Source organism: Schistocerca cancellata, chromosome 1 (genome assembly GCF_023864275.1).
Source record: "Schistocerca cancellata isolate TAMUIC-IGC-003103 chromosome 1, iqSchCanc2.1, whole genome shotgun sequence".
NCBI classification, from domain to species: Eukaryota; Metazoa; Arthropoda; class Insecta; order Orthoptera; family Acrididae; genus Schistocerca; species Schistocerca cancellata.
The window spans coordinates 236,795,280-236,821,933 of NC_064626.1; the positions used below are offsets into that span (position 1 = coordinate 236,795,280).

A 26,654-nucleotide genomic window follows, 5' to 3' on the forward strand; every position below is an offset into this window, starting at 1 on the left:
AAGACCAAAATCCGTCACAGATAAATTAACAACAGGGAGTGTGCTGGCATCATTTAGCAAGAATCCAAAAAGGAGCATTCGGTGCCTATCGCAAAAATGTGAGGTAAGCCGTATCTCAATTCTGCGAATTTTACCGCACTAATAATAGCACCCATACAAAATTCAACACCTCTATGTGGATGAACCAGACCGTCGGGTACAATTAGCAGAATGGGTGCCGCAGAAACTGCAGATAAACCCTCGTTTTTCGTATCAGGCACTGTTCAGTGATGAAGACAATTTCTTTATCAATGGTGAGGTGAACAAGCAGAATCACGTATACTGATCAGATAAAATTCCGGATTGATGCATCTAAAACGTTCGGCTAGCAAAAAGTGGTGTATGGGGTTCAATAACAGCCAACGGTTATCTGAGGTTGTTGGATGAAGAAGTGTTTCCTTCGCTGTTAATGGAGGACGGGACATCTCTGGAGTTCTTTTAGCACGATGGAGCCCTGCCGCAATGTGGACGCTGTATGTGGGCGTACCTGGATGTGCAGATTCTCCAGAAGTGGATTGGTCGTTGGGGTGCAGTGGAGTGCCCATCATGATCACCAGATTTAAATCCTTTGGATTTTTATCTGTGGGGTCACGTCAAAGTTCTGGTTTTTGCCGTGAAAGTACGGGTCTGGTTCACCTTAAGCAGCTCACTGTTTATGGGTGCGGGCAAATTCAGCATGATATGGTGCTCAAAATTCCTTAGCACTGGGTTCGGAGAATGGCATTAACATTTTGCCATAATGGACAGCATATCGAACCGTTCCTGTGATTGTTGATGTTCTCTCGGGAGAGTGTAACTTCGGCTTAATGCCATTGCGGAACGTAATACTCACGCTGCCGACCGTATCACGGCTGCCACACGTAATTAGTCATAACTCGACAACGAATAAAGCTATGTTCAAAACAACAACGTCATCGTTTTTCTGGTAAAATTCTCTGTGTCTGATATGACCACATTCCCACTGGAAATTCTGAGTTGACTCCAAGTCGTTGGCTTTCAAGATGGCCGCCATGTTGGTGACATGGCCTATTAGATTTTCCCCTTTCGCTTTCTTATGTGTAGGGTATACCGTCCCCAGCGAAATAATAATAATAAAAGACAGTATTTATAAAGAAGAGACATTTAAAATTTGAATAATAAGTGGACACTAGCCGCTCAGGCGAACATAAATTTTTCTCCGTAGTATAATAATTTCTCTGTGTAAGTTTTGAGGGCAAAGAAATATAACAAAATGATCTAAAGAAACGACAAGATAGCTCTTTTGTTAATTTTTTAGTCGTCTTCACTTCTTCTCTTGTCTTGGTTGCGTGTAGACGGACATCTTGCGAGTGCTGGAAAATGTAAGCATATTTGTACTAATTAAGAAGACAATATATTGATTTAATATTATTGTTCACTTTTAATTTGTAAGAGGTGATCCCGATTTCATGTCCGCCTTCCTTGAATTAACCTGCATTCGAGTAATTTACAGTTCAACAATCGCAGCGGCCGATGCAGCCAACGACGCCAATACGTGGCGATATTAACTTATAAAATTTAGCAGAAGCGAAAAACTCGCCCGCTATTAACATAATATACATTTTTATCCACAGCCGCCCGACGTTGCAGAAAATACGAAGCTTTAAGATTCTTATTTTCAGAACAACATCCGAGAACCAGAGCCAGGACATCGACTACAATGCAATGGTTAACGGAGATAAAAAAAATACTCTCGCGCGTGTGTGGGCCCCAATTGTAATTAATAACTAAAGATTTTTTGCTTTGCTCAAATCTTAAGAATCAGAGAGTCTAACATTCATTAACGTAACAAATAATTTAAGTGCCTATTGGCTTCCGTCTCGGGTTCTTCGGCCGACGTTCATCTAATGATTTTTCTGACGTTTCGCCAGCACGAGTGGCTGGCATTGTCAAAGCTTCACCCTCCATTGCCGGTGGTGAACTGGAGGCGAGCTCGCGGCCGCAGACTATATGTACCTGGCGCGCCAACGTCCGAGGGCTTCTCCACGGTCATTTCCGGTGCGGTTCTCCTCTTGCTACCTGCGACGGTCGTTCGCTGCAGTACGGGAAGCCAGGATCCGTTTACCTTAAGGCTTTCCTCCTTCTTGTTGAAACTGTGAATGAGACCGACCACGCAATAAAATTCGCCGACACGGAAGTTCTGGCTGTAGAGAAGCACTATCACACGCGCTTGTTCAGAGAAGCTGTAGAAATCCAAAAACACGCGAACAGTTTCAACAAGAAGGAGGAAAGCCTTAAGGTAAACGGATCCTGGCTTCCCGTACTGCAGCGAACGACCGTCGCAGGTAGCAAGAGGAGAACCGCACCGGAAATGACCGTGGAGAAGCCCTCGGACGTTGGCGCGCCAGGTACATATAGTCTGCGGCCGCGAGCTCGCCTCCAGTTCACCACCGGCAATGGAGGGTGAAGCTTTGACAATGCCAGCCACTCGTGCTGGCGAAATGTCAGAAAAATCATTAGATGAACGTCGGCCGAAGAACCCGAGACGGAAGCCAATAGGCAGTTTGTCAACAAGTGGCCACGAAAGCCTCAACAATTTTGAAATAATTTAAGATTAATATTGTTAAAAAGGAGAACTTCACAAAAGCATTTAATCGTAAATGAAAATAAAATGAGATATCATTTTTATTAAGGCCCACCACATAAGTCGGTAACAATCAAAATAAAAAATAATAATATATTAAATTACGACGGCCGACGGACGCGAGAAGGGATGTAGTTTTACTGCTTGCTACTCCGTTCGGATTTTATGAGGGTACTTCTGGACTTTTCAACCACCCTGTGGGGTGGATTTTTTTTAAGTATCGTATCCTGGCATATTTGTCTTTCTCGTTTCGGGTGGGGGGTGGATAGGGGGCGGTGCAGTGGGATGATGTTAACGACGCTGTGTATCTTCGTCCACGATTCGTGATTTATTACAGTTGGCTACGATGCCTACCTCTTGCTGGTGATGGGGAGGTGAGCCCGGTCGGTGTTCCTGGGGTGACAGCTGCGGCCTCCACTTGCCGCCGGTGAAGGAGGGCGGCGGCTCCAGCGGCGGCGGGGGCGGCAGGGGCGACGCGGCGCCGCCCCCAGCCCAGGCGCTGGGCCGCCACTTGCCCCCTGTGTGGCCGCGCGGCGGACACTCCTCCTCAAAGTCCGCGAACTCCTCTCCGTCACTGTACTCCTCCTCCTCTTCCTCCTGAAACAGCACATAACTAAAGTTGTGTGTGTGCGAGGTCTGGCTAAAAAATAACAGGACTCACCTTTTAACAAAGAGCACTGCCTTCGAAGTTCAACGATATACGGGCGAGTCACGTGACATCCTCTCTCTCCATTTCCGCTGCGTGTTCACCCGCCGATCACACAGTCGGACGCTGGCCTCCTGTGTCAGGCCGTGTATACGCAGCCCGTCGAAAATGTTTCGAAGAGCAACACATGAATGTGGAATTAAGAGTGGAACTTGTAAATACTGTCGCAGAGGTCCATTCTTTATTCAAGACACAAAAGAATTAAAGGATTAGCTGCCAGTGGGCTGTGATTTACACTACTGACCATTAAAATTGCTACACCACGAAGATGACGTGCTACAGACGCGAAATTTAACCGACAGAAATAAGATGCTGTGATATGCAAATGATTAGCTTTTCAGAGCATTCACACAAGGTTGGCGCTGACGGCGACACCTGCAACGTGCTGACATGAGGAAAGTTTCCAACCGAATTCTCTTACACAAACAGCAGTTGACCGGCGTTGCATCGTGTAAGGGGGAGAAATGCGTACCACCACGTTTCCGACTTTGATAAAGGTGGATTGTAGCCTATCACGATTGCGGTTTATCGTATCGCGACATTGCTGCTCGCGTTGGTCGAGATCCAATGACTGTTAGCAGAATATGGAATCGGTGGGTTCAGGAGGGTAATACGCCAGCCGGTGTGGCCGTGCGGTTCTAGGTGCTTCCGTCTGGTACCGCGTGACCGCTACGGTCGCAGGTTCGAATCCTGCCTCGGGCATGGATGTGTGTGATGTCCTTAGGTTAGTTAGGTTTAATTAGTTCTAAGTTCTACGCGACTGATGACCTCAGAAGTTAAGTCGCATAGTGCTCAGAGCCATTTGAACCATTTGAGGGTAATACGGAACGCCGTGATCGATCTCAACGGCCTCGTATCACTAGCAGTCGAGATGACAGGCATCTTATCCCCATGGCTGTAACGGATTGTGCAGCCACGACTCGATCCCTGAGTCAAGTCAACAGATGGGGACGTTTGCAAGACAATAAGCATCTGCACGAACAGTTCGACGACGTTTGCAGCAGCAGAGACTATCAGCTCGGAGACCTTGGCTGCGGTTACCCTTGACGCTGCATCACAAACAGAGCGCCTGCGATGGTCTACTCACCGACGAACCTGGGTGCACGAATGGCAAAACGTCATTTTTTCGGATGAATCCAGGTTCTGTTTACAGCATCATGATGGTCGCAGCCCTGTTTGGCGACATCGCGGTGAACGCTCATTGGAAGCGTGAATTCGTCATCGCCATACTGGCGTATCACCCGGCGTGATGGTATGGGGTGCCATTGGTTACACGTCTCGGTCACCTCTTGAACAGCGGACGTTACATTTCAGATGTGTTACGACCCGTGGCTCTACCCTTCATTCGATCCCTGCGAAACCCTACATTTCAGCAGGATAATGAACGACCGCATGTTGCAGGTCCTGTATGGGCCTTTCTGGATACAGAAAATGTTCGACTGCTGCCCTGGCCAGCGCATTCTCCAGATCTGTCACCAATTGAAAACGTCTGGTCAATGGTGGCCGAGCAACTGGCTCGTCACAATACGCCAGTCACTACTCTTGATGAACTGTGGTATCGCGTTGAAGCTGAATGGGCAGGTGTACCTATACACGCCATCCAAGCTCTGTTTGACTCAATGCCCAGGCGTATCAAGGCCGTTATTACGGCCAGAGGTGGTTGTTTTGGGTGTTAATTTCTCAGGATCTATGCATCCAAATTGTATGAAAATGTGATCACGTGTCAGCTTTAGTATAATATATTTGTCCAATGAATACCCGTGTATCATCTGCATTTCTTCTTGGTGTAGCAATTTTAGTGGCCAGTAGTGTATATCAAAGGAGCAACTTGAAATTTGTGATGTTCCGCGTCCGCAGCTCGTGGTCGTGCGGTAGCGTTCTCGCTTCCCGCACCCGGGTTCCCGGGTTCGATTCCCGGCGGGGTCAGGGATCTTCTCTGCCTCGTGATGACTGGGTGTTGCGTGATGTCCTTAGGTTAGTTAGGTTTAAGTAGTTCTAAGTTATAGGGGACTGATCACTATAGATGTTAAGTCACATAGTGCTCAGACCCATTTGAACCATTTTTTTGCTGTTCCGGGATTCAAATCCGGGTTTCCTGTTTACCAGGCAGATGTGCTGAACAGTACGCCAACCCGGACACTGTGGTCACTACAACTGCACGGACTACAACAACACGCCTCCCGTCAGACCCAAATCCTCAGCTTAAACCACACACTACTGACGCAGTGTCCTAGCTCATTAGCCTCATTACCACCAGCGTGAGCTTGATGTGAATCTGAACTGAGTTTTTTTTTATACATATGTAGGAAGTACAGAGGCCACACATACGTATGCCATTCTTTATTGAAACAGTGCTATGGTGATGAACGTGTTTCACGCAGTCATGTTTTTTAGTGATTTAAGCGGTTGATAGGGGGACGACAAAACATTCAAAGTGAGCCACGTTTTTAGTGACACTCAGCGACAACAGAGAGCGAAAACATTGAAAATCCTGGAGATTTAATCCGAAAAGGCCGTCGGTTGAGTATTCATGTGGTTGCTGTTATTGTAAGAATCGACAAAGAAATACTTTGCAGACTTCACATAAACATTTTTACGTGAAGGAAGTTTGTTCAAAATTGTTCCCCAAGAGCACGAGGCCTGTTATGCCGTTTTTGGCAAAGCATGGGTCCCTTACCTATCCTGCATTTATCATGAATCTCTCGCCCAGAGCGAAGCCACAAGCGACTGGAAAAAAGCGCTGGTGACTCCAGTATTTAAGAAGGTTAAAAGAACGGACCCGCAAAATTACAAAGCAATATCTATAACTTCGGAATCGTTCAAATAGCTCTAAGTACTCTGGGACTTAACATCTGAGCTCATCAGTCCCCTAGAACTGAGAACTACTTAAACCTCTAAGGACATCACACACACCCATGCCCGAGGCAGGATTCGAACCTGCGACCGCAGTGGTCGCGCAGCTCCTGACTGAAGCGCCTAGAACCGCTCGGCCACACTGGCCGGCCCCTAACTTCGATTTGCTGCAGAATACTTGAACACATTCTCAGTTCGAATATAATAAACTTTCTTGAGACAGAGAAGATTATGTCCACGAATGAGCGTGGGTTTTGAAAGCATTGCAAAACTCAGTTTGCCCTTTTTCCACATGATATGCTACGATCTATGGATGAAGGGCAACAGGCAGATGCCATATTTCTAGATTTCCGGAAGGCGTTGCACACTGTGTCCATTATAGGCTGCTAACGAAGGTACGAGCCTACAGAATAAGTTCACAGATGTGAATGGCTCGAAGACTTCCAAAGTAACAGAACCTGTAGGTTATCCTCGACGGATAGTGTTCATCAGAGACAAGGGTATCGGTAGGACTGCCCCAGGGAAGTATGAGAACACCGCTGTTGTTCTCTATATGTTGTTGTTGTGGTCTTCAGTCCTGAGACTGGTTTGATGCAGCTCTCCATGCTACTCTATCCTGTGCAAGCTTCTTCATCTACCAGTACCTACTGCAACCTACATCCTTCTGAATCTGTTTAGTCTATTCATCTCTTGGTCTCCCTCTACGATTTTTACCCTCCACGCTGCCCTCCAATATTAAATTGGTGCTCCCTCGATGTCTCAGAACATTTCCTACCAACCGACCCCTTCTTCTAGTCAAGTTGTGCCACAAGCTCCTCTTCTCCCCAATTCTGTTCAATACCTCCTCATTACTTATGCGATCTACCCATCTAATCTTCAGCATTCTTCTGTAGCACCACATTTCAAAAGCTTCTATTCTCTTTTTGTCTAAACTATTTATCGTCCACGTATCACTTCCATACATGGCTACACTCCATACAAATACTTTCAGAAACGACTTCCTGACATTTAAATCTATACTCGATGTTAACAAATTTCTCTTCTTCAGAAACGCTTTCCTTGCCATTGCCAGTCTACATTTTATATCCTCTCTACTTCGACCATCATCAGTTATTTGGCTCCCCAAATAGCAAAACTCCTTTACTACTTTAAGTGTCTCATTTCCTAATCTAATTCCCTCAGCATCACCCGACTTAATTCGACTACATTCCATTATCCTTGTTTTGCTTTTGTTGATGTTCACTTTATACCGTACTTTCAGGACACTGTCCATTCCGTTCAACTGCTCTTCCAAGTCCTTTGCTGTCTCTGACAGAATTACAATGTCATCGGCGAACCTCAAAGTTTTTATTTCTTCTCCATGGATTTTAAGTCCTACTCCGAACTTTTCTTTTGTTTCCTTTATTGCTTGCTCAATATACAGATTGAATAACATCGGGGATAGGCTACACCCCTGTCTCACTCCCTTCCCAACCACTGCTTCCCTTTCATACCCCTCGACTCTAATAACTGCCATCTGCTTTGTAAATAGCCTTTCGCTCCCTGTATTTTACCCCTGCCACCTTCAGAATTTGAAAGAGAGTATTCCAATCAACATTGTCAAAAGCTTTCTCTAAGTCTACAAATGCTAGAAAGGTAGGTTTGCCCTTCCTTAATCTTTCTTCTAAGATAAGTTCTCTATATACATCAATGAATTGGCGGACAGGGTGGGCATCAAATTGCGGTTGTTTGTTGATGTGGTGTACGGTAAGGCGTGTAAGTTGATTGACTGTAGGAAGATACAAGACGATTTAGACAAAATTTCTAGATGGTCTTATGAATGGCAGCTAGTCCTAAATGAGAAAAAATGTTGGTTGATGCTGCTGTAGCGTTGGATATAGTATATTGAGAAAATTTAGAGAACCGGTATTTGAAGCTGACTGCCGAGTGAGTTTACTGCGACCAACATACACTGCGCGTAGGGAGCATGAGGTAAGATATGAGAAATCAGGACTCATACGGAAGCACACAGACTACCATTTTTCCCTCCCTCTCCCTGTGAGTGGAACAGGAAAAAAATGACCAGTAGTGGTACAGGGTATCCTCCACCAAGCACGGTACGGTGGCTTGCGGAGTATCGATGAAGATGTAGTTGCCTGCGTTGGAGCCACATATTGCTCCCTATGACTTTTTTCTGTTCATGAAAATGAAATCTACACTGAAATAAACTAGTAGTGAGCCACTTGAGGCCGTGAAAGTAAAAGCGACGGACACCATAAACATGCTTTCAGAAGATAACTTCTAACACTGCTCTGAGCACTAGAAAATTCGCATGGAGCGGTGTAAGGATCGTGGAGAAGAGTATTTTGAAGGGGAAAAAGGACCAATTGTGAAGCAGAAAAAAATAAAGAATGTAATATCCCCGATGCGGTTATTTTTGTAGCCAAACCTCATTCTTTCTTACCGTATTGCTTGACAACAGCGTTCACTTCGGCTCCTAAACAGGGACGACGTATCTGCTTACTCAATTACGTAATGTAAAGAAATTGTAAAGCAGAGATTGGTTCCTGAAATCTAAAGTGCTCCTTGCATATCTTTATCATTTATCTGTTATAACAATGAGAGGCTATTGTACTACTTCTGTCTTGACTGGTGTCACTTGTCTCTCCGTCTTCGTTTTGGATATTGTAAGTGTTACTCATGTAAAAAGGTTTTTTGAACAATTACTTAGTTAAATTTCTTAGCAATGTTTTATTTAACATAAATGTTTGAAGCATTTATTTTTCGTATGATTTTATCTTGCAATACTAAGTTACTATTTCATAGGACGCCGTTTTCAAAAGGATTCCGACCGCCACTCTTCAGCGTCGAAACGATTTCAGTCTCATCTTTGCCTTTTTCATTAATTATTCACTCATCAAAGAAAGAACCTATCTATGTGTAAGCCGAAGTCAAATCATATTAACTTCGTTTTTACACTCCCATGATGTAAGAACTTCATGAATGACTCGCGGTCAAAAGCTCACTGAACAGTGTCGCGAGCTACCCGTCACGCATTGCCCTAACATTCAGCGACAGGAGAAAATTTAATTACTTAACACTTAAATAAGTTTTCTCATTGTAGCAACTACTCAGATAATGAGAAACGAGCCCATCGCTGTTGGAACGTGCTTTCATGACGCAGAAAAATACAATGCCGGAGAAAACGTACTAGACCTGGAAACACGACGTCGATTTTGATCGGATGACGGCGTATGTCACCTGGGCGATAGTAGATCTACTGACAATTGTTTTAACATCGTCCGCCAAGAGATAGCTTAGTGGCGTAGCTACCAGAGCGTCACCGGTGTCTACCCTTTAATATGGAAGGCTCACAGCCAGAAGGCTTAGTGTGGCGCAAACGTGTAAAGCAAGCAGGCAACTATGCCACAGAGACGCACTCGTGCTTCCTACAGCCAACTGAGCGAGTTTGAAAGGGGGTCAGATTGTGGCTTCGGAGCGGCGGGATGGTCCTTTCAGAGAACTGCCACACAAGCTGAACCTTCTGGGTCAGTTTTGCAACGATGCTGGTGTCAGTGGTCATGTTCAGTCGTGTTGTAAGGACACCAGTGGCAGGTCGTGCAGGCAGCAAAGCACAGAAAGGCGGCTTGTGGACCCAGACGTGTCAACATGGACTGTTGCGAATAGGTTATTAGTTGTGGCGCTACGGTTACGCACACCTCCAACGCCTCTTCCACTCACGCCACAGCGTCGACGTCCACGACTCGAGTGGTGCCGTTAGAGGATCACTTGGAAGATGGAATGGCACGCCTTGATCATCAGCGATGAAAGCAGAATCTGCCTCTCCGCAAGCGATGGTCGTTTGCGTGTGTCACGTAGACCTGGTGAGCGCTGTGTCATTGAGTGCATCCATGCAAGACACAGTGCCCCCAGACCTTATAGTCTGGGATGCGATAACCTACAACTGTCGTTCTGTTTGGAGTTTCTGGAGGGGACACTAACCAGGACTCGGTACGTACTGAATGTTGTTGGACCTGTTCTTTTGCCGTTGTTGCAACGGGAAGGTGTTGTGTTAGTCCAATAGGATACTGCTCCGCCAAACTGCCCGTGAAACTCAACGTGCTCTGCAAGACGTTCAGCAACTTCCCTGGCCAACATGATCTCCGGACTTGTCTCCGATGGAGGACTGGAGGGAATGAGAAGTGACTCGTGCGACTCGTCAACCAACTACTCTTACAGAACTACGTGAACAGGTCGAGCAGACATTGCATAACGTATCCCAACACACAATTCGTCATTTGTACGATCGACTGGATGCCAGAGTCAGCGACTGCGTTCAAGTCTTTGGAGGCTACACCACGCAGTAATATGTGTGTTTCAGCATGAGCCGATAACTGGTACCTCGGAACCGCTAGTACTATTGGTCTGGAATTGTAATCATAACATGCGCTCCATATACACTGTTGCAACAATGAATCTTGAGTGAATTGGAAACCTCTAAAAGGGTGTAATAATTTTTTTCCAGCAGTGTATGTACGGGAAACCTCGGAATTTCTCCCATCTGTAAATGTCGCACGCTTGAAGGATTATCCTATGATGTAATTCTCTCTAAGCTGGAAGCACTTCCAGATAGAGCTATCCAAGCACGCCTCACGACCCGCCCTTACAGCTTCACTTGCACCAGTACCTCTCCCCTACCTTCCGAAGCACACAGAAGGTAGCATGCGTATTTTGCGGGACTAGCACCCCTGGAATAAACTGCAAAGAGGAGAAGTGGCTTAGCCATAGCCTAAGCGATTGCTTCCAGAATGAAACTTCCTGGCAGATTAAAACTGTGTGCCGGACCGAGACTCGAACTCGGGACCTTTGCCTTTCGCGGGCAAGTGCTCTACTAACTGAGCTATCCAAGCACGACTCACACCCCGTCCTCACACCTTTAATTCCGCCAGTACCTCGTCTCCTACCTTCCAAACTTTACAGAAGCTCTCCTGCGAACCTTGCAGAACTAGCACTCCTGAAAGAAAGGATATTGCGGAGACATGGCTTAGCCACAGCCTGGGGGATGTTTCCAGAATGAGATCTTCACTCTGCAGCGGAGTGTGCGCTGATATGAAACTTCCTGGCAGATTAAAATTGTGTGCCGGACCGAGACTCGAACTCGGGACCTTTGCCTTCCGCGGGCAAGTGCTCTACCAACTGAGCTACCCAAGCACGACTGGCGGAATTAAAGCTGTGAGGACGGGGTGTGAGTCGTGCTTGGATAGCTCAGTTGGTAGAGCACTTGCCCGCGAAAGGCAAAGGTTCCGAGTTCGAGTCTTGGTCCGGCACACAGTTTTAATCTGCCAGGAAGTTTCATTATCAGCGCACACTCCGCTGCAGAGTGAAAATCTCATTGTGCTTTCAGAATGTTTCACTCTGCAACGGTGAGTGCGCCGTTCCAAATCCGCGCGGACTCCACTGCAAAATGAAACATTCGTTGTGAAAACTACAACAGTATTGCCAACTGAAGTCTTTGCTCTCAATAAACATGCATTCAACGGGAGCGCAAGAATTCCAACGCTTCGAGAAGTGCCTACTGAACCGCTGTTAATGGATTAGAAACAGAGGTAACAGCTTCAGTAGGGAATGCTAGTGGTGGGTGAGTACCTCGTCTGTGTCGCGGCCGGCGCGCTCGTTGCTGCCGGCGGAGGTGCCGGGCGCGGCTGAGGCGGCGGCGGCCTTCTTGGCGGAGCTCTGCAGCTCCAGCGAGGAGAAGAAGTCGTCGGCGCGCAGCTCCTGGCCCTGGCGCGGCGGGCAGCCCGCCTTGCGGTGCTGCACGTAGTTGTCCAGCCCCGTGATGGTCGCCCGGCACTTGAGGCACAGGTGCGTGTCGTCGTCCTCCTCCTCCATCCGTGCTGCTCACTGCCAACACAACACCGGCCTCTGCACTCACATTCACACACTTGGGGGGCATTGTCGTTCCATCTAAACTTCCGCGCTTTTTCGCTACACTGAGGTGAAAAATGTCACGCGATAGCAATATCTACATATAAATATGACGGTATTACCGCGTAAATAAGGTATAAAAAAGAAGTCTACATCTACATGTATACTCCGCAAGCCACCCAACGGTGTGTGGCGGAGGGCACTTAGCGTGCAACTGTCATTACCTCCCTTTCCTGTTTCAGTCGCGTATGGTTCGCGGGAAGAACGACTGCCGGAAAGCCTCCGTGCGCGCTCGAATCTCTCTAATTTTACACTCGTGATCTCCTCGGGATGTATAAGTAGGCGGAAGCAATATTCTCGATACCCCATTCAGAAACGCACCCTCTCTAAACCTGGACAGCAGGCTACACCGCGATGCAGAGCGCCTCTCTTGCAGAGTCTGCCACTTGAGTTTGCTAAACATCTCCGCAACGCTATCACGCTTACCAAATAACCCTGTGACGAAACGCGCCGCTCTTCTTTGGATCTTCTCTATCTCCTCTGTCAACACGACCTGGTACGGATGCTACACTGATGAGCAATACTCGAGTATAGGTCGAACGAGTCTATTGACGGAGCTGTCGTTTGTACTCAGGTGATTCATGTGAAAAGGTTTCCTACGTGATTATAGCCGCGCGATGGGAATTAACAGAGTTTGAACGCGGAATGGTACTTGGAGCTAAACCCGTCGGCTATGGCAGTAAACGACCGACATGGGTGCTTTTGCTAACAGATACTTGAAGCTAAACGCGTCGGATATGGCAGCAAGCGATCGACACGAGTGCCTTTGCTAACAGCACGACATGCCTCTAGCACCTCTCCTCATCTCGTGGCCGTATCGGTTGAACCTAGACTACTGGAAAACCGTGGCCTTTTCAGATGACTCCTGGTATCAGTTGGTAAGAATTGGTTTGGGCCCGCCCGGTGGGTCGTCCGGTCTAACGCACGGCTTTCCGGGCGGGAAGGAGCGCTTGGTCCCCGGCACGAATTCGCCCGGCGAACTTGTGTCGAGGTCCGGTGAACCGGCAAGTCTGTGGATGGTTTTAGTCGGTTTTCCATCTGCCTCGGCGAATGCGGACTGATTCCCTTTATTCCGCCTCAGTTACACTATGTCGGCGATTGCTGCGCAAACAAGTTCTCCACGTAAGCGTACACCACCATTACTCTACCGCGCAAACATAGGGGTTACACTCATCTGGTGTGAGACGGTCCTTGCGGGGTCCACCGGGGGCCGAACCGCACACTAACCCTGGGTTCGGTGTGGGGTAGCGGAGGGGTGAAGTTGACTGCGGTAGTCGTCGTGGGGTTGTGGACCACTGCGGCTGCGGAGGGGACGGAGCCTCTCCGTCCTTTCTAGGTCAACGGATAACATACGATACAATACAAGAGTTGGTTTTTAGGTTTGGAGTGTGGCGCAGACACCCGAAGCCGTGGACCCTAGTCGTCAACAAGGCATTCTCCAAGCTGGTCGTGGCTTTACAATGGTGTGGGCAGTGTTTACATGGAATGTTCAAAAATGTGTGTGAAATCTTATGGGACTTAACTGCTAAGGTCATCAGCCCCTAAGCTTACACACTACTTAACCTAAATTATCCTAAGGACAAACATACACACCCATGCCCGAGGGAGGACTCGAACCTCCGCCGGGACCAGCCGCGCAGTCCATGACTGCAGCGCCTAGACCGCTCGGCTAATCCCGCACGGCTACATGGAATGGGATAGGTCTTCTTGTCCAACTAAACCGAACATTGACTAGATATGGTTATACTCAGGTACTTCGAGACCATTTGTAGCCATTCATGGGATTCATATTCCCAAACAACGATGGAATTTTTTATGGATGAAATTGCGCCATGTCACCGGGCGACAGTTGTTCGCAACTGATTCGAAGAACATTCTGGACAATTCGAGCGAATGATTTGGCCACGCACGTCGCAGTTCGTACACGAAATCCTGCACCAGAAATACTTTCGCAATTATGGATGGTTATAGAGGCAGCACGGGAACTCCTTTCTCTGTTTTACGAGAAATGGCGCCATCTCTTTCCATTCGTTCTACAGGACACAAAATTCCCCTATTTTGGTATTTCGTTTACTCTATTCTTCACTCCAGCCCCAGTGGCATACCTGTCGTCCGATTTCCGAACGGAGACCACCGTCACTCACGACCTTGGAGCGTTATCAGCATATAACGACAGCAGTACGCTCACATCTATGCAGACTGTTGTGAATCTGAGGCGAGTGTAGGATTCGCCTTCTTTTGCACTTCTAGTGGCGCCTACCAAATGTTTGTGCTTCTACTTCAATCTTCTATCTACACGGCGGAGCTACTGACTCGCTATGGTACCAGGACATTTCAGTTCGTCCTGATACTTACGGACTCTCAAAGTGTGCTGCAGAAACTGCAACGTCCCGCATTTGATAAACAGACCATTAGGTACCTTCTGGACGTCTTGACGGCCATAAGAGAGGCGCAGACCTTGGGCATTGCCGTTCAATTACTCTGGATTTAAGGACATCGTGCCATTCTTCATAATGAAACTGTTGACCGCCCTGCCAAAAGGACTATTACAGAGAGCCAGTTATGCCGAACGCCGGTCTCTTATACGGATATCACATCGACGATACGGAAGGCTGCTTATTAGGCTTGGAACTGTGAATGGCATGTCTCTCAGCACTCTAAGGGCGGCCCCCTGGTGGCCATAAAATCTAACATCTCTTCTCGACCATGGTTCGCCTCGGTGCAGCTTCGTTGACGTCAAGTGAGTTCTGTATTTCGCATGAGGCTGGGACACGGGTGTTACCCCGCTGACCTATATCGGTTGAAGATAATCAACTCTGGGCACTGCGACAAGGACACAGCGGCAGTAGTGGATTGGCACCTATCAAGTACACGACTGCACAGTCAGACTTGTATAAGAAAATGGTTGCCAGAGGTTACCCCCTCCTCACCAGTGTTCCAGTTGTACGCCACCATTTTGATAAATATAACTTGCTCACAGACTATTTGAAAGCCACCGGCATCCACATTAGATTTATGAGTTGCCGAAGTCTTCATTTTCACATGGCATCAGCCCTGTTCGTAATCCGGTGCGTAATTTTGTGTTTTAACAATATAAACGACTTGCCATTATGTAGTAGTATGGAGAGGCATCTATAGGACATTACAGGTGTGGGTGAAAATTGGAAATCATGACTCACTCCCCCTCCACCCCGACCGTCTCGTGAGCTGGGTCTCCTTTGGATTCGTTTTCATGGATATTAATTGTCGACATACATTTTAGTCACTTCACGATCGATTTCCAATCAGTCACAAACTGCTTTATGTCTGCGGAATATCTGCCCGGATGATGTTTTGGTCGTGCAAGTGCGAGACGATTGGAAACTGTTACATGATTATGGTGTCTGAAGTTTTAATATTATTTTGCAGTATTCATATGAACACCAGCCACTTTCCATGGAACATAGATGTCACTATTGATATTATACCACAAGGACATAATATATGCCAATATATGTAATGACAATCTATAGTGAAAGCCTGGACAGATAAAAGAGAAGCCTTAATGTTGCCACGGTAAACCAACAAATATTTCTGATAGTTTCTTTCAGGCAGATGCCATAGTCATATAAAATTTCTTGTCTGTAATTACTGTTTTTTGGACTACTGAGGCATTTCGCCTACAATGCCATTTTGAAGCGGTAGTTGTGCATGAGGACAAGAAGCCGGCCGCTGTGCCCGAGCGGTTCTAGGTACTTCAGTCAGGAACCACGCGGCTGGTACGGTCGCAGGTTCGAATCTTGCATCCGGCATGGATGTGTGTGATGTCCTTAGATTAGTTAGGTTTAAGTAGTTCTAAGTCTGGGTGACTGATGACCTCAGATGTTAAGTCCCGTAGTGCTTTGAGCCATTTCAACCATACGAGGACAGGTCACCAAGCTGTCCAGCCAACAATATGTAGCAGTCAATCATATAACTTAACGACAAGAAATCCTCTTGAAGTTGAAGCTCAGTCTTCTGCCGGAGTTTTCTTACAAATAAATTTGTTTTTCGATAGGTTCCTATTTGAGCAGACAGATTCTTTTTCTTTCCACCGAAACGTGTTTCACCGAAATTACAGCTTCATTGGTGGGTTCTTTTATCTTTCTTTCGATTAAATAATGCAAAACTGCTTTTTACTAGCTGTACATGTAAAGCTTCAATCTTACGTACAGGATTCACAAATCTGAAAAATAGTTAGAAAGTTTAAATACGCTATTAACACATATTGTGGTTTCTGACGATTTCTGGTCTTTGCGTCATAGCTGTTTGTGTTTTTATAAACACCTGCAGCCTTACAAAACTTAACATAGAAATCTTATTCAGATCCAAAATTTAACACTATGTTCTCTGCCCTCGCACAACTGTCAGACTATTGAAACCCACACATACCAAAATACACGCACACACGAAAAACACGCACACACAAAAAAACACGTACACACAAAAAAACTCGCACAAACACGAAAAAAATACACACCCGGAGAGAGAGAGAGAAGAGACAAAAAGAGAGACTGCTCAAAGCCTAAGGCAAAACGAGATTCGAAATTCTTCCCCATAAGACATTAAACTGTTCGCCAACTTGTTTTCCTAACTTGGAAAGTGTCAGATAGCGTTTAAAAATGCAGTTTCACAGTGTGAAGGCAACATGGAAACCTGTAAAAGAGTAAATATATTGCCGCCCCCCCCCCCCCACACACACACACACACATGAAATGTTTCAGATAAAATAATGTTAACCACAACACTTTCACATTCGCAGTCATAAATTTTGAATATTGTGTTCTGTATGGCTGTTGATAGCAAACTTTAAAAGATAAACAGCTATAACGCAAAGTACAAAGAAAATTTAAAAAAAGCGCTGATGATAGCCCATTGTCAGCGAAACACGTCCGGGGAGAAAAAAGAGAAAAAGTATGTTTGCTCATGGTGGGACATATTTGAAAACAATAAGTAATAATGATAAAATTGGTACGAAAACAGATTAAAAGTAGTAGGATAGAAGAGGACATTGTTGACTGAGAGTTAATTGAAATATAATTAACTGCCGCAGCAGCATCGGTAATAGTCATACAGGCAAATACCTCCCGGATTGGTCAGCATTAAGTGAGGAACCTAGGAACAGACTAGAGCCCTCCCTGCATTGTTCCTGTAGGCGCAGTGAGTACTTCAATAGACTTGTTGCAACGTACACAGAATCAGCTTTCCCACGCTTCATAAGCGGATCCAATGGAAAGAAACCCTTAACGCAGCTCTCAGACTGGCGACTTCGTCGCGGCGATTCAGCCGCGGTTCAACCGCTGCAATGCGCGACTATTGCGCCCCTGAGTCGCGCGACTGAATAGCCGAGCACGCGGCTGAACCGCGCGCCAGAATTTCAGTGGCGAGAGCTGTCTGTGCGCTTGTGCGAGACAGTTACCAGACGGATTCTGACCGGGAAGTGTTGCTTTTCGCTTTGCTAATGAAAAGGAAATACAGACGCCACCGATGTCAACGAAAATACTGGATTCATCCTATGCCGACCACTCGAGAAAAACACGGAGATATTTTTTTACACTTTATAAGGACTTTGGAGAAAACTATGTAAAATTCTTTAACTACATAAATAAAACGTTTATTTTACTTATACATTTATTTGTAAGGTAGGTTTAAAAGTAATTTGTTCCGATGTATAATATTTAAATACGATGAACCAACTCTTTAATATTTACGCTACCCAGAGAATAAATCAGAGACAACTGATGAATCCGATGATGTAGGTGAAAGTATGGCATCCCGATTTGATGTACTTGGGGTTGGATGGATGGATTTGAATATACAGATACAGTTATGTGTGGAGTGAACTGAAAATTTGTTTTCGAGTGAACTATAAGACCTGTTCTACTTACACAAAATTAAATTACTTCAAATTTGGTGTTCATCTTCAGATGCTGTGGCACAGATTTCAAATCATCTAATAATAACAGTACATAATATTTATCAGCGTCATCTGCTTCAGGCTTTTATGAATTTTTTTCTTTATGTTTACTGAAACGATCACCCCCCCCCCCCCTCTCTCTGTCATAATTTGTTTCATACGAAAATCCTGAGGATCAGAATCATTTCCTGCGTCAGTATGCAGTCTGCTAGGTTTAGTGGAAACTACCGGTGAAAGGAAAGGTAGCACATCAAAAAATATATGTACATACATTTTGATTAAACAGGAGAACCACTTTTTGAGGCTTTCCTCTTGTTGAGTTAAACTTGGCAAAGTCTCGACATTTCTCTGACTCAGGTGAGCCTCTTTCATTCTGCTTCGTCGGGGATGAAGCGTTTGTTCTTGAAGACAACATGCAACATCAGTCCCGTGGAAGTAATTTGACAGAGAAAAGAAAAGTTTATAATTATGGTATGTAACAGGGTGGGATTTGCAATGTTTAAACCAAAGAATGAAATGGACATTTTGCCATTTGCTAAGTTTCGCATTCACCTTGGAAAAAAAATCCAAAATCTTGACAGAAGGCATTTTCTTGAGGAAATGGTTCATTCGCATGGTCAAGTTACTTTTTAATAGTGTTTCAAGCTGTTTATCTTTTTTCTCATACTTTTTCATAGTATTGTAACTCTAATCGAGATAGGCCTACGAACAAAATGGTTTCACTAATCATCATGCCTTTTCAAAATTAAGAACAACAGACTCAGGAAATAAAAAGTGCTTGTTACTTTCACTACGTTACAACTAAATACGTCAGTTTACATTTCAAAACATTGTTCAGAAACAACAACAGCTGAACTATGAAAAGCGGAACGTATAGCGCTTTAGGTATCCGATAGATGGCATGCGAAGATAACCACGACTGAAAGGGCATTATTCGAGGAACAAAGCCGTTTCAAGAATTACGTCGCTGTAACAAAGCCGTAAAGACACATTTACAACGTGAGGAACAAAGCCCTTTTCATGCAGAAGGGTATATTCACGTACGCACGTATAGAATCTAGCACAGTTCTTAATTAATTTTGTCAAAAATTATTATATCAGTTGGTTTATTTTCTAAACCATGAACAGATGTTTTACAAATCTCCTTGCAAGCATTACGTTTTCCTGTCTTATTGCTGTAATCCTCATTTCCTGAGTTTCAAATTACAGGACGGCATTCTACATCAATGATGAGAAGTTCCAGGTCGAAAGTCGTTTTTGCAGCAGAAAAGAGCAAAAAAACTGCACGTGATTCACAAAGCGCTAAGAAACGACAACTGCAACACAGCTACGCGAGTCGGCAAGTGTTTACCCCCTATCTCTGTGACACCTTCCTGTCTCCTCTATATTTCTTTTGTTACGCAACCTTCCCTTCTACAATAACCTATGAAACCTTCCCTTAGGATTTCTATCCCTTGATTAATAATAACAAATGAAATCTTCTCTTTGAAATTAATTCTCTTTCTCAATAATAATAAGTGCAATCTTCGCATACAAATTTAAATGGTGCTTATTAAAAGTGATTTGCTGATTGTTTCGACGAAACATAGAACGTGTCGTCGTCGTGGCCCTCAGTCGTTACCTGCAATTACCCAAAACTCTTCCTTATCTTTTTTACTGTTACTGAATCGCCATCTGAACGCTACATCGAACTGCGACATGAATATACTTACTCTGTTTCACTATACTCTATTAGCTGCTGGTGGGCTGTCATAATAAGTGTCTGTATTTATTACCAAAGCTGACGTTATTCTTTAATAGAAAAGTTGATGTTATTCTTTAATTAATTTGACTGAAGTTACGTAATCCATAGTTAAACTTTTTCTTGACAGCAATAAAATATGGCAAAGTTTTACGTTGATGGTTTCTGGGATGGATTATAATCAGTAATGCAGTACTGCTGGCAAAAATTAATTATATTCTGAAAACGATCCTTCAGATATTTACTGTTGCTAATGAAATGATTTTACTAACGTTCAAATGGGACTTACTTTTTACACTAATCTTACAACTAGCATTGCGCAAACATTACTTCAGTAGTCCTGAGTTTCTCAAAAAAAAAATAATAATAATTCAATAATATTAGTTCCTCTTATGATAATAGTTAGCTCGCTGGCAGGCACACTGCTCCTCTCAACCTCTCGCTTCAGACCTGCTACCGACTCGCGCTTCACATCTAGCTTACTACTGACTTCCTACGAACGCTAAAGTGCGGTCTCTCCCGCCAAAAATGTTTTCTGGTGCAGACAATCCCTACTTCCATTACAAAATGTATCAATGCGCGGTCTTTCACGCTCTTTCCTTAAAATGTATCCATACGCGGTCTCTCCCGCCCTTCTTAAAATTATATCAATGTGCGGTCTCTCCCGCCAACAATACTTTGGTGCAGACATTCCCTGCTACCACAATTATTTCCAAAATGACAAATATTCATTATTCCTACTTAACCCTATTAATAAAATATAAACATCTTTCATAAATTGTGGTTTGACAATAGACAACAGAAATATACACGTCTTACATCTGCAACCGCACTGATTGCCAGGGTAAGCCGCGTGGTCTGAGGCGCATTGCCGCGGCCTGCGCGGCTGCCCCCGCCAGAGTTCGAGTCCTCCCTCAGGCATGGATGTGTGTGTCGTCCTTAGCGTAAGTTAGTTTAAGTTAGATTAAGTAAGTCTAGGGACCGGTGACCTCAGCAATTTGTTCCCACAGGAACTTAACAGAAATTTCCAAATTTTCCAAAAATTGCGATCACCGCGACCAGCCGCGGAGACAGGTGAGTGCACAGTGCGTCGTGCGGTCAAATCGCCAGTGCGTGAGACCTTGTGGGAACTGCGTGTTAGTCGCGCGAGCAAATATCGCCAGTGTGTGAGCGCCCTGATACGTGGCACGATCGGAAGTCCCCTATGCTACGAACACTTTCCGTTTGCAGAGGACGAAGGTAAATTTGGCGTGGGACCTCGACGTGAGTACAGAACTAAGCTGACGACCTCGGTCAGTAGGCTCCTCGGGAAGGTCCCGGCCGCCTCTTGCAGTGGCAGAGCAGTCGTGCGCTTGGCAGCGCTGGGTGCGGAGCACACGGCAGGTGCGGCGATGCGCGCAGATAGGCTGGCGAGCGAGTCCTGTGGCGCGTCTTGCCTAATGATTTGCGAGCCCGCGCGCCAGATGGCTGCCGCGATACGGCACGCCGCCGGCCTCCCCCTTCCCCCAACCCCTCTCCCACCTGCGCCCTAACTCAGCCGCCACAATTAGGGCGGCGCCGCCCATTGTCCGCCGCCCAAACAAAGCCGCGCAGTGCTGCGGACGCCTCGGCGCGACCCTCCCCTCCCCAAGCCAGCCAGCCAGCATTAAAATATCGGCCGCCGACTATTTATCAGAATTCGAGCTACCGGATTTAAGCAACGACCAAATGCAGGTGGGCGTGAAATATACTGCTCGGAGGATTTCACGCAGGCGAGGACGCGCTCCTTCTGTCGCCTGCACACGCAGCCGCGAAATCACGCGCTGGAACGTCGGCTTAAGCGGGTCCCCACTCTCTCGCGCCCGTGGCTTTCTGCTACCGCCTTCTGCTGCCCTGCCACATCCACATACGCGAGAGACATCCCTGGTCTGGAGCACAAGAACAGAAGATCGTGAAATGTGAGAACAATTGCAAGAAAGTGCTGAGAGGACTTCCTAATACAAATGAATCTACACTACTGGCCATTACAATTGCTACACCAAGAAGAAATGCACATGATAAACGGGTATTCATTGGACAAATATATCATACTAGAACTAACATGTAATTAAACATCCTGGCAGATTAAAACTGTGTGCCCGACCGAGACTCGAACTCGGGACCTTTGCCTTTCGCGGGCAAGTGCTCTACCAACTGAGCTACCGAAGCACGACTCACGCCCGGTCTCACAGCTTTACTTCTGCCAGTATCTCGTCTCCTACCTTCCAAACTTTACAGAAGCTCTCCTGCGAGAAGCTATACTGGCAGAAGTAGAGCTGTGAGACCGGGCGTGAGTCGTGCTTCGGTAGCTCAGTTGGTAGAGCACTTGCCCGCGAAAGGCAAAGGTCCCGAGTTCGAGTCTCGGTCGGGCACACAGTTTTAATCTGCCAGGAAGTTTCATATCAGCGCACACTCCGCTGCAGAGTGAAAATCTCATTCTGGAAACATCCCCCAGGCTGTGGCTAAGCCATGTCTCCGCAATATCCTTTCTTTCAGGAGTGCTAGTTCTGCAAGGTTCGCAGGAGAGCTTCTGTAAAGTTTGGAAGGTAGGAGACGAGATACTGGCAGAAGTAAAGCTGTGAGACCGGGCGTGAGTCGTGCTTCGGTAGCGCAGTTGGTAGAGCACTTGCCCGCGAAAGGCAAAGGTCCCGAGTTCGAGTCTCGGTCGGGCACACAGTTTTAATCTGCCAGGAAGTTTCATATCAGCGCACACTCCGCTGCAGAGTGAAAATCTCATTCTGGAAACATGTAATTACATTTTCACGCAATTTGGATGCATAGATCCTGAGAAATCAGTATCCAGAACAACCACCTCTGGCCGTAATAAAGGCCTTGATACGACTGGGCATTGCGTCAAACAGAGCTTGGACGGCGTGTACAGGTACAGCTGCCCATGCAGATTCAGCACGATACCACATTTCATCAAGAGTAGTGACTGGCGTATTGTGACGAGCCAGTTGCTCGGCCACCAGACGTTTCCAGTTGGTGAGAGATCTGGAGAATGTGCTGGCCAGGGCAGCAGTCGAACATTTTCTGTATACAGAAAGGCCCGTACAGGACTTGTAACATGCAGTCTTGCATTATCCTGCTGACATGTAGGGTTTCGCAGAGATCGAATGAAGGGTAGAGCCACGGGTCGTAACACATCTGAAATGTAACGTCCACTGTTCAAAGTGCCGTCAATGCGAACAAGAGGTGACCTAGACGTGTAGAAACGTCCCGTTAGAAAAATTATACATGACTGTGCTTAAACTGACACAATATTTTTGGCGCAACGCAATCTGACTTTCAATAATCCCTACAAAAGAATGGCCCTGACTAACATTAAACTATACCTTTCACAAATCACTTACCTCACAAAAATCTTCGTTACTCAAGCTACTGAAATACAGCGAGCGCCACTACTGCCAGCTAAATAAAATATTCAAACTACTGAAGGCACTAACTACTGATGGGCATAGTTAGCAAATGAAAGATTTTGATAGAGAACAAACAATGTATTTACCTTAATAGTGTTCAAAAGTCATAATATATATAGCAGTTCATGACATCCATTCTTATAAATGTACTGTTTCTGATGCACACACGTCCAGATCATCCGCTCTCAAAAATCCGCTATCTCTCTCCCCACATCCACCACTTCTGGCGGCTCACCTCCAACTGCGCAACTCTACGCGCTGTTAACATCCAGCTGCCCAACACTACAATAGCCAACAACAATGCAAACCAGCCACAGACTGCACACAGCACAGCCAGTGATTTTCATACAGAGCGCTACGTGGTGTTACCAATAAAAAAAACTAAACAGCCTACTTACAGTGTAACCAATGGCACCTCGTACCATCACGCCGAGTGATACCCCAGTATGGCGATGACGAATACACGGTTCCAATGTGCGTTCACCGCGATGTCGCCAAACACGGATGCGACCGCCCTGATAGTCCATGCTGCTGCAAACGTCGTCGAACAGCTGGTGCAGATGGTTGTTCTCTTGCAAACGTCCCCATCTGTTGACTCAGGGATCGAGGCGTGGCTGTACGACCCGTTACAGCCATGCGGATAAGATGCCTGTCATCACCTCGACTGCTAGTGATACGAGGCCGTTGGGATCCAGCACTGCATTCCGTATTACCCTCCTGAACCCACCGATTCCATATTCTGCTAACAGTCATTGGATCTCGACCAACGCGAGCAGCAATGTCGCGATACGATAAACCCAATCGCGATAGGCTACAATCCAACCTTTATAAAAGTAGGAAACGTGATGGTACGCATTTGTCCTCCATACACGAGGCATCACAACAACGTTTCACCAGGCAACGCCGATCAACTGCTGTTTGTGTATGAGAAATGGGTTGGTACCTTTCCTCATGTCAGCACGTTGTAGGTGTCGCCACCGGCGCCAACCTTGTGTGAATGCTCTGGAAAGCTAATCATTTGCATATCACAGCATCTTCTTCCTGTCGGTTAAATTTCGCGTCTGTAGCATGTCATCTTCGTGGGGCAGCAGTTTTTAAGGTCAGTAGTGTATATGGTTCCAGAGACCTTTTCATGTCTCAAACATTTATGAAGATCGCAGTCCTTTGAGATTTGAAAACGTCTCTGGAGCCATATAGTTCTATTTGATTAAAGTAGCTATGTCTGGGTTTAAGGCAGGATCGCCCATTTCGTTCGACGCTGAGATGTCATTCCCATGCAGTTGGAGAGGGGAATGCAAAATGGACTGAGGCATGAATGGGAATTTGGATTTGGTTTGAGAGGGAGATGTGCTAGGGTATTCTGTGCAGTTGTGCAAAGACATAGTTCCAGGGTGGCGTAGCGGTTAGTGTATCTGCCTAGCGAGCGGGTGACCTGGGTTCAGATCCCGGACTTGGTACAAATTTCGATTCATCGCTTCAATCTGCATATATACTTCCTAAGGTCTATAGTTCCGTAGTAAATGTAAAGTGACTGCTTTAATGGACACAAGTATTCAGTGTTTGCAGCCCTGCATTCAATTCCCAGTGCAGACCTAGATGGTGCAGTAGGTCAGGCAGTGATCACGTGGAGCAGCGAACAAGTAAAGCAAAGCTCCAGGTTTTGGGCTGTAATGAACAAATCTGGATCGACAGACCGCCGTATCGTCCTCTGCCAATGGCGTCTGGGATGCAGTTTTGGCGGAAAGGGGGGGAGGGGGCGATCAGCAAATGGCTCTCCCGGCTGTCGTCGGTTGACTTGACCCTGGAGCCACTCCTTCTCGCTAAAGTATCTCCTCAGCACGCACCTCTAGCCTGAGTGCACCCCATTCTAGTTTTGCCACCAAGTACCGGGGATTGAACCCGGATCCTCTGCACTGCAGTCAGTGCAGTCAGACATGTTGGCCACTGAGCTACGGAGGCGACAGTAGGGTCCGGGCCATTAAGGTTTTGATTTCCCAAATATTATCTAAAACATTCCTGTTGAATCTGGTGAATCCTAGGACAGTTACTGCGACGATTCTGTCTTCCCTCCGCTTCCAGCAACGCACGAATCACTAATGACTACAATGCCTTCATTGAACATCCCGATGGTTTTTTTGAAAAACGCAAGGCCGAATTCTTTCCCTGTCATACCCCAATCCGCGACAACTAACTACTAACAAGGCCAAGATGTTCGGATCTCAAATTTACTGCAGACTTTGTACACTTAATAGTCCATTAAGACAACATAATGTGGCGTTGTAAAACGTACTCCGTAGGCGATTTCGAGAAGATCGCAGGAGAAGTTTCACGACTCAATGATGTACCGATGTGTGGCGACCTTGTGCGTGAGTTGGAGACCGTTATATGGTTACAGTTCAAGCCTCGTAATAGGTGGATCGCTGGACCGAGACCAGGTCGAATTTTTTTTATTATTATTTTACAGCTTTCAACACTGTTTCATACATATTACATGTGAAATGTAATATTATGAAAAGACACGTGTATTTGCACGAACATTCATTGAATTTCCAATGTTATTTGGCTGCTTACTAATTTTTATTACTACAACAAATATTTTACTTCTTTTATTTCTATAAACAAGTTAAAAACTTTATCAAGCTTGTTCATATTTGATTGAAAACGAACGAGAAATTTCTTTTCGTGAACGTGTTACTAAAATTCAGTCAATCGTACATCGTCAATTTTCGGCACCGATATTTACGAAGATCCTTTACGCATGGTTTGTATGCAAACTGTCGGAAGAAAGATAAATTTTCCAAATTTCAACGAGCTTTGTTTTTCCTTAGAAACTCCGAAGAGTCCTTTTTCATACGGGAAAATTGCATTCATTCGAAACAGCAGGTGCGGTTTTAATTTATCTTTTTTGTGTTTGTACGAAAAATCTCATCTTGCAACTAGTAATGTCGAAAGCGCATCCGACATTAATCGTATATTACTCTCATATTCTGGCATACTCTCAACTTATTGCATTATTGAACAAATTACATCTTTATTTATTGATGTTTGATTTGGACTTTCCAAGTCTGTTCTTCGCCCTTGAAACCTGTGTCTGCAGAACGTAGTGTCCAAGTGAAAATCAATTCTAGGTACCTTACCCGATTACAGGTTATCGTATTTCGGAACTCACGACAGGCATACATTTTCAGGAAACTTTGTGTATTTGGTCATCTACTTGTCGACAGTTATCGTATTTGTTCTGATAATAAAACTTAGCAAACAACCAAATAATATTGGGAATTCAATAAACATTCACACAAATAGACATGTCTTTTCATCTTATTACCTTTCAAATGCAATATTTATCAAATAATATGACTAGCGTTGAAAAAATGTAA

The 26,654-nt window shown here is 45.6% G+C and overlaps 1 protein-coding gene and 1 non-coding gene across 2 annotated transcripts in view; both read right to left on the minus strand.

The window, feature by feature from the left end:
• The window catches only part of LOC126166548 (zinc finger protein 467), a 430,211-nt gene that overhangs the window by 58,396 nt on the left and 345,161 nt on the right, over window positions 1-26,654 (minus strand). The window contains exons 3-4 of the mRNA XM_049920414.1: window positions 11,826-12,080; window positions 2,996-3,238 (exon numbers count right to left, since the gene is read on the minus strand). Coding sequence (XP_049776371.1) covers window positions 2,996-3,238; window positions 11,826-12,068 — 486 coding nt within the window. The 5' untranslated portion in view covers window positions 12,069-12,080. The remainder of the gene's footprint in view (window positions 1-2,995; window positions 3,239-11,825; window positions 12,081-26,654) is intronic.
• Trnap-cgg (transfer RNA proline (anticodon CGG)) lies at window positions 11,317-11,391 on the minus strand. The gene has a single exon. It is a non-coding gene; the product is annotated as a tRNA-Pro (tRNA).